General features: G+C 49.0%; 1 protein-coding gene across 5 annotated transcripts in view; it reads right to left on the bottom strand.

Moving 5' to 3' along the window:
- Positions 1-283: 283 nt before the first annotated feature.
- Positions 284-8,907, bottom strand: part of FAM107A (family with sequence similarity 107, member A) — a 72,288-nt gene continuing 63,664 nt past the window's right edge. For 3 of the 5 annotated variants that reach the window (XM_011947208.1, XM_011947209.1, XM_011947211.1), the window contains 3 exons: positions 5,579-5,753; positions 3,407-3,563; positions 284-2,888 (listed from right to left, as the gene is read on the bottom strand). In XM_011947208.1, the coding sequence (XP_011802598.1) occupies positions 2,781-2,888; positions 3,407-3,563; positions 5,579-5,753 (440 nt within the window). In that variant the 3' untranslated portion in view covers positions 284-2,780. Of the gene's footprint in view, positions 2,889-3,406; positions 3,564-5,578; positions 5,754-6,218; positions 6,329-8,907 lie in introns of all 5 variants that reach the window. The other 2 variants (XM_011947212.1, XM_011947210.1) reach the window with 2 other exon arrangements.

Here is an 8,907-nt window from a genome sequence, read left to right as displayed (position 1 = left end):
GCATGGAGCAGGCACTTAATAAATATTTGTTGAATGATGTGTGCATTAGTGATGTCCAAGTACCAGTTTTCAGACTCATGCTAGGTAGGCTATATGGGGAAGGTACAGAAAAACAGATCCCAGGCATTGCAGCTGGGGATCCTGATCCAAAAGGCTTCTGATGGGAAAGTTGAATCTGGATTTTTAGCACAGCCTGCAGGTAGTTTTGGACAGGCAGGGACTGGCTTTCTCTGTCAGTTAGGGATGATTTTGGTTGCAAGTAACAGAGACTGACCAACAATGATTTAAACAAAGAGGGATTTATTTTATTTACATGAATTATGGAGAAGGATGGTGGCTGGCATTGGCTTGGTGAAATAATGATAGGGTCAATGACTCTGTGAGTCTCTTGGCCTTTTTCTCATGGTAGCAAGGTGGCTGCTGTGGCTCCAGGCATCACACCCTCAATCAAAGCAGAAAGAAGGCGGCCAGGGAGATGTTAGCCATGTCTGTGTCTTTTATCAGAAAAGCATAAGCTTTCCCAGAAGCCCCTGTAGACTTCCTCTTCAATTTCATTGGCCACACCGAATCACCTAGCCATCCTACGCTGCAAAGGAGACTGGAACAGTGAGAATCTGGGTTTACAGCCTCCACAGTTGGAGTGGCTGGAGATAAGGAGTTGGGACGACCCCTGAAGAGTGAACCAAGGTCTTCTGCACGGCTGCCCTGGAGGGCGTGGCGCTTGAGGTCCCTTCTGCTTCTGGGGCTTCACGGAAAGACTTGTTGCCTCCATGGAGCACCTCTGGGGACCACCGGGTAAAGCCCCAGGCATTCCCTTGGGGACCCCTCATCTATCTGAGACCCTCTGTCTTGCTTCTCTTCACATGTCTGAACAACACATGGACCCGAGGGCTGCTTCTTTGGGGATGTGGTGATCTTTATTTTAGGGATTGTGCATCTTCGGCGTAACCCTCACCTGGCATACATTAAACAGCATAACCACATTCTCAGCACGCCAGTCACATTCAGGAGCCTCTTTGAGCTCGACTTTACACGCACACAGGTGGAATATCTGCATTTACAGCCCTGTGCTGGCAGCACACACAGGAAAAGCACGACTTCAGTCACCCTCAAACCACCCAGTTATGAGTAAGACCAGGACAATCCCTTTCCTCCGGCAGTCTTACGTTTGCTTCCAGGAATCAGAGAGTATGCCAGTGGCAGCTCTTTGTGGCAGTTTTGGGGGAAGTGAAAGGAGATGCTATTCCAGCACTGCTCTGTCACCTTAGATGATGCGTTTAGGAAGCCAGAGGCAGGGATTTCATGGGAAAAGAACAGGCCTGGTTTATTCTCTAATTCTTTAAAAATGGGATAGGAGCAAAACGTTAAAATAAGTGGGTCTCACATAGGAAACGCCTTCTGAAGAAGAAAAATGGGTGAATTCATTGGAGTTGGCCCAGTTAGGGGTTGGGTCTCAGGTGACAGAGGTGGGGGATTCAGACTCAAAGGGGCCAGTCCATAAAGGCGGCAGTGGGGTCTTCAAACCACTGTTTCTATTCCAGAAGCCTATTGGAAATCATTGTATATTTGCTTTCCATAAGACTGTAGGAAAAAGTAAAAAAAAAAATTCTTTTTTTTTTTTTGGCTAGAATTGCATCATAACAGTGTGGTCACACTGGTAAGAAATGCAGTTTGGCAATCACATACATCTCTGATTAAAACAACACTCACATAACCAACACAATTTGCTAGGCCAAAGTCTTCATGGAGAATTCCTGGGGGTGGGAGTCTGGGGTGGGGTGGATAATGAAGAAAACCTGGGGTTGCAGAGGTCGGGTAGGAATCCCTGGGGCATCAGTCCATGGGAGGTGGGGGCCAGCGATGGCTTCAGGCGTGATATTTCTAATATATACCAGCCCTGGGCACTCACGCCCTGCTGCTCACAGCATGGTCCTCACACCAGCAGCCTCCGCCTCACCTGGGAGCTTGTTAGAAATGCAGGATCTCAGCCCCCACCCCAGATCTACTGAGTTAGAAGCTGTATTTAACAAGATCCCCAGTGATTTGTATGCACAATCAAGTTTGTGAGGCACTGCTGCAGACTTCTGGGCGCAGGAATGTGGCAGCCCTGGCTAGGTGTGGTTAGAAGGCCTGGATGGGGTGGGGGTGGGGTGGCGGTGGGCGCTGTGTGGAGGGGATGATGAAAGCATGGGTGAGGGGAGAAGACCCTAAACAGCTGTCTTTGTTAGTGTCCTCCCACCTGGTCAGGATGGCAGCAACAAGGCCACCTGCGGTCTGCCCTGCCCGTCCTCCCCTCAGTGCTTTGGAGGCGGGTGTCTTTGAAGCTAAGCTCTGCTGGCTGTAGGTAAAATCACAGGTGGGGGAGTTCTCTGAGACCTAGGAGCGGGGTGCATGGAGAAGCGGGGCCCTGGGGAGCCTTGGAGATTCCTGCTGGGAAGGCCCGGGCAGAACAGAAGGCTTGTCAAGCCAGAGGGCTGCCTCTTCCTCCTCAATTCTGCCAGAGAAACCCCCTGTGCTGGGCTCTGAACTCCCTGCAGGGAGGGATGCAAGTTTTCCCTCTTGGAGCAGAAGGTCTGGGTGCTTGGAAGGAAAAGCCTAGGAGCTTAGGGGCCCCAGCCTCCCAGGGAGAGCCAGGCCCTCTGGGGTGACACATTTCTACAGAAGCAGGTGGGAACATCACAGACGTCCCAAGGCCTGGGGCCCAGGGCTGCCAGGTGCAGAAGGGCTGGAGGAGGGTGTCCAGGCCAGGGTGGGTGGTGGCCTGAGCCTGGCAGCCGGCCCTACAGCGCTCTCTCTTCGCTGGTCAGTGTGGCAATTCTCCGCAGGTTTTCCTTGACTTTAATAAACTCCGGGGCGTGATCCTCTTCCTTCTCCGGTGGTTTTTCCAGCTGAAGGAGGGAGAAGCAGAGGGGTGAAGGGGGTGGAGCTAGGGGGATTCCTACTCTGAAAACCTATGGAGTTTGGACCAAGGGCCCACTCAGTGGGGAAACAGAACCAACCTGAGGATGAGTTTTGCTACCAGCCTGGTAGCTGGGGCACAGAGCACGAGACTGAGTTCTCCTTGTGAAGCCTGGTTCAAATCACTCACCCACTCTGGGCCTCAGGTTCCCCATCTCTAAAACAGGAATGCCACCTGGCATGCAAGACAGTTGTAAGAATGAAATCAGAACCAGCGTGCAGTACGTTGGGCCAGTGAGGAAGCTGAGGTTCAGAGACGGGAAGCCACTCACCCTAAGGACCTAGCAAAGTGAATGGCAGAGGGAGGACTCAGGCCAGGTGTGGACTTTTAGTCCAATGCTCTGTCTGCTGATCCTCTTCCCTCTTACTGGTTGTGGCCACAGCAGAGCTCCTCCCTGGAGGACAGCCCTGGAGGATGCGTGATCCTGGCTGGGTGCCCATCACCCACCTGGTTCAGCCTCTGCTGCCGTCTCAGCAGCTCCTGCTCAAAAGGGCACTGCAGCCGCTTGGCTTCCAGCTCCTCCTTCTTCTTCTTGATGAGCTGGTTCCGCCGACGGTGCTCCAGGACGCGCTGCAGCTCTGGCTTGCTGTCCACACCAAGGCCCCTGGGGTGGGAAAGGGGGAGCTGTCAGGAGACCATCACCTTCCCGCTTCCCCCAGCCTCAGGGCTGCTTCCTGCGGTGACACCAACCCCCAATATTATCTTGTGCAATCCTCCCTGTAGCCTTTGGAGGTGGACCCATTACTGTCCCATTTTACCGAGACAGAAGCTGAGGCTGCTCGGGCTGAAGATACCAGTCCAGGTCACAGCTACAGATGGGCCAGATGAGGATTTGAACCCAGGCCTGTCTGACTTCAGAGACCAAGTTTTATGTTATTTCTGGTTATTTTCTTAGGATACTTTTCTAAAGGTAGAATTGCCGGGTCAGGCTCTTTGCAAAGATTTGAGGTACATATATCTATCTGTGCCTGAGAAAGGTTATCCAGTGTATCCTCCTGTGAACAGTGTACAAGAGCATCTATTTCTCCCCACCATCACCAGCCAATCTTTTTATATTTGAGAATCTGGTAGGCAAGAAGTAATATCTGTTTTTCATTTGTTTCTTTATTAGTCACATGGAACAACATTTGATATGTTTACCAGCCATTTGCATTTCTTCTTTTGTGAATTAACTGTATTATTGCTATTATTTTTACAGACAAGGACTTTCTCTGTTGCCTAGACTGGAGTGCAGTGGTGTAATCATAGCCCACTGCAGCCTTGAACTCCTGGGATCAAGTGATCCTCCTGCCTCGCCCTCCCAAAGTTTTGGGATTACAGGTGTGAGCCACCATGGCTGGCTGTACTGTATTACTTTTTATTCATCTTTTCCTTGTGGATTTTAAGAGATCTGAATATATTAATTTTTTTCTGTATACGTGAGTTTTAAAAATAAAATTTATTTATATTACAAATTCTCTGATTTGTCTTTAAGCTTTTGTTTTTGATTGTGGTGATGTTTTTTGATATTAAAGGGATGAATCTAAAAGCCACTCAGAGAAAATGCTCATATTATAATACTAATTGAAAACAAAAACAAAAGCGACTCAGTGTACAAAATGATAACTGCTAGGATATTAGTCACATAGCTGAAAACAAGAATAGAAATCACAATCGGCTCTAATACCAGAATCAGCCAGCAGAGGGAGCTCTGAAAGCAACGCTGGGCTGGTGCTATTACTCGTGAGCAGGAGTATTTCCCAGTCCTCCCAGAGGACACTCAGCCTTCCTCTTCTCCAATTCACATCCCATCAATTGCCCCATCCCACCCCTGCCGCCTCCCAGATGCCCCTCTGGCTCGTCTCTGTCATTGCATACCACGGCCTGCCACGAAAGAGCCAGCCACCATCCTGGGCCCCTGCAACACTCCTGCCCCCTTCGGTATTGTGAGCTCCCCCACCCCCTCAAACCTCACCAGACAGGCCCATCACACCCTGTGCCCCTGCTGTAGACCCTTCCTTAGTCCATCTTTCTGCCCTGGCCTGCACCACACAATTGATGCCCCAGGCACAGTGAGTGACTCCTGTTTCCTGTTCATTTGCATATGTGGTTCCCTCTGCCATCCAACACCCACCTCCGGGCCTGGCTGACTCCAGTCCCCCTTCAGGTCATAGCTGAGGCAGCACTGCTCCTGTGAAGTCATTTTAGACCCCTCTCGGGTTCCTCCTCTGGGGTCTCAGGCCTATTTATACCCTCATCAATGCACCCATCCTACTGCCTGGCTATGCACCCGTCCCTGTCTGTGAGGGCGGGAACTGGGTCCCATTCATTCTTGTATCCCCAAGTCTGAGCTCAGTGCCCAGCACATAGTAGGTACTCAGTAAGTGTATCTGGAGTGTGGGCATGAAGCGGGTGGCTGGGCAAGAGAACAGGGTTTTTGGGTTCCTCTGGTTCCCAGGGGCCCACTGGGGATGGGGTCTTTACAGGTTTTGCTGGTGATCATGAGGGGCACCCTCAACCTTCCTCAGTCTCCAGGAGCCCCAGGATGGTAGCCAGCTCTGCTTTCCTCCAGGGGCACCTTCCCCATCCCCCACAGGCCCAGGTGCTTGATGGGCCCAGGCAGCAGGGCTTCATCCCTACCTTCTGTGGTTCATGAGCAGCTCCCGGTGGAGCTCCTGGTGACTCCGAGAGGCCTTCACGGGGTTCAGCAGCTTCTTGGGCTTGATGAGCTCCGGATTCCACTCTCTGTATTCTGGCCGGGCCACCAGGCCCCCGATGTCCGCCCGCTCCCTCTGGATCTCCGAGTACATGGCAGCTGTGGAGATGGGCAGAGGAGTAGCTCAGAGCTGAGCCTATAATCTCACCCTGCCCCACGGGGCACAGTTGAAGGGCAAGGTTTTCACGTCAGATGGACCTTGGCCACCTGCTACTGCGCATACCTGGGCAAGCTACCTGACTTTCTGAGCCTTAGTTTCTTCACTTATAAAGTGGAAATCATAATGGAACGCATGCACAGGGCTGTGAGAACTGGAGATGATGTTTGCGACATCTCTGGAGTATAGAAGTAAAGTGATAATGGGTCACAAAATATGGGTTGACACATGCATACTTTTTGGCCTGACTTTGCAAACAACGGTTTTCTCTCACTATAAAAGGAATTGTGTTTGAGTTTCTGTTTTTCAATGAGCTCATAACAGAAAAGGAAAACATATTGAAAAAGAGTAATATGTACTTGTTAAAAACAATTTGGGTAAATGCAGTGATAAAAAGAAAGTATTACCCTTTATTACCTAACTCTATTCACAGTTCCAAATTCATTGTGGAACTGTTCAGCTTTTCATTTTCTTCACATCAAAGAGGAGAGTATGAAATTCAGAGACTGCTGTGTCCCTAATAGCAAAGGGATGGTTGTCAAATGTTTGGCTACTCAATGGCCCTACTTCTACCACAGCAGTTTGAAATCTGTCAGTTTAGTTAAAAATTAGACACAAGGGCTCCCTCTTCTACAAACTGGCTCCTTATCCTTGAAATGCCCAAAAGCAAGTACAACAGAGAGACAGAGAGAGAGACAGAGAGAGACTGACTTAAAAAAAAAAAAAGGCCTCAAAGGTATAGACACTGCCTGGCCATTAGCTGCTTATAGGAATTTCAATGAAAATTTAGACTTTAGCTCTGCTCTCTTCATGAGTCTAGCTTTGCAGAGGTTGAGCTCGTAGTATTTGCCAGGCCCTGACAGTTGGCAGTGTCCGGTCTGGTATGCAGTAGGTGATCAATACTCATTTGTTGGTAATTGCCAATACAACGTTTGAAGTTTTCTTTGGTCTTGGGGAACCAGTGCCCTGTGGCATGTGGTTTTCATGTGGCAACTGAGGGAGTGTGTCCCCACCTCAAACACCAGGCTTCAGCCCCCACTTGAGGGCCACCATGTTGCCTGTGGACAGACTTTCATTTCCTCCCCCACACTGGGAAGGGGATGAGAACCATTCTTTGTCCGAATACAGTTTCATGGATGAACAGGGATGTGTGAAAACCTGGAAGTGGCAAACAGCTTGTTGGGGTCAGAAAATACAGAGGAGGAGGTTTGACAGGGTGCACATTGCAAGGTGACATATCAGGAATCTATGCATCAAACTGGAGACTGTACTTTGCAATGGCCACCATACCCGTGTTTGGCATTTCTATGATGATCCATCACAGGCTGCTGTTAGGAGGAGCAAGTAAGACCACATATGTAAAGGTGCTGTGTAATCTGGAAAAAGTGTTAATTATTATAAGGTATTTTGGATGTAGCCAGGCGAAGTGTCAGAGCATAGACATGTTAATTTTTCTTCTCGAATTCATATTCTCAGAACCATTTCTAAAATGAGAATTCTTATTAACTTCCCTTTTTTTTCTCAACTTTTTTGTAAGGCTGTTTGCTTTCAGGTTACATCCTTCCTAATTTTTTGGTCCTTAAAAAGTGATCATAATAGTATTTAGAGTTACTTTAAAATGGGCATTTGACAAAATACATAGTTGGCTGTATCAGCTCCCCTTTCTGTTTTTAGTGTGGATATTTTCTTGTCCGTGGGATCAAGCTCTCTGGGTGCCAATGCGTTAGAACACCTGGATTCAGATTGGAGCTTTGAGATCTTCTCTGTTTTGCTGACTATTCCTATTGTCACGTGTCACCCATCCTTTGACTGAGTAATTCTCAGCTACGCTCTTTCCTTCCCGTGACCTCAGCTCTCTTCCTGTTCAGCTTATGCCACACTTTAATAACTACTTTGGCTCCCTGGCTATTCACTTGTTCTTAGTCCCTCTGCTCCCCACAAATCTTCGAGAGCTGCTTGCTTTTCATCAGCCACACCATCCTTAAAAAACTCACCGTATGTTGCCAAAGTGATAAGGTAGGAAATAGAATAAGTTGGATAACTTTAGGAAAGGAGATGGCAGCCTTAATATTTGCATAGATAAAGCCATATACCCAGAATTCTCACTTGGATGAACAGAAACACATTTGGAGCTGAGAGAGTTCAACAATGTGGCCAGATACAAAATAAGTACACAAAATCAAGAGCCCCTGCGTAATGGCAATGACCACTGAGAAAGTGCATAATGATAAAAATAGTCATACATTCCACAAATGTTCGAGTTCCTGTGATTTTCCTGGCACTGCGGTAGACGCTGGACACACAGAAGAGAACTAAGCAAGTGAGGTCCCGGCACTCACAGAACCCACACTCTGCTAGGGAGGCCAGCAGTCAGCACATACGCAAGCCAATGAAAACGAAAGACCACAAATGGCTCCAGGCTCCCCTACAGACTAAGGAGGGACCCGCTGTCAGCCAGGTATGGTGAGGGCCTCTCTGAGGAGGCAACGTTAAGATCTGACAGTTGAGAATGAGGAAGGAGGCCATTTGGGGCCTGGGGAACAGCATATGTGACTCGTGTACCTTGAACAAGCTGGGTCTGTTTAGGGAACAAAAAGACATAGTGTGCTGGGAGTGGTGTGAGCTGACTGACTGGGAGAACGTCTGGAGTGAGGGTGGATGGGTGGGTTCAAGTCAGGGAAAGGTGTGCGTGATTCAGTTTTAAAAAGGTCATTCTTGCTGCTGTGTGGGGAAACTGTCAGAGGCCTCGGGATGTTTTATGACTTTGGTTTCCTTCACTTCCAGTGGGTGGTCTCTGTCTCTTTCTCCCATTAAATTCCAGGGGAAAAAATCTGTGATTGGCCTGGCTGAGACCTTCGCCCCATACATAAGTTGCTGTCTAGCCAGTGGGTTGGCTGTCCCAGGGCCTGTCGGACTCAGTCGCACAGGGTTGCTTTGGAAGAGGGGCCCTGTTTGGTTTGACCTTCTGTTGTTGCTGTCTTGAAATTCCAAATGCCTTTTGAGCAAGTGGCCCTCCTTTTTTATTTTGCACTGGGCCCTGTCAATTACGAAGCCAGTCCTGCACCCCAGGTTCAATCTGTGGTCAGCCCTGGCTCA

Source organism: Colobus angolensis, unplaced genomic scaffold (assembly GCF_000951035.1).
Source record: "Colobus angolensis palliatus isolate OR3802 unplaced genomic scaffold, Cang.pa_1.0 Scaffold26, whole genome shotgun sequence".
Lineage (NCBI taxonomy): Eukaryota > Metazoa > Chordata > Mammalia > Primates > Cercopithecidae > Colobus > Colobus angolensis.
This window is presented reverse-complemented; position numbering and strand designations above follow the sequence as displayed.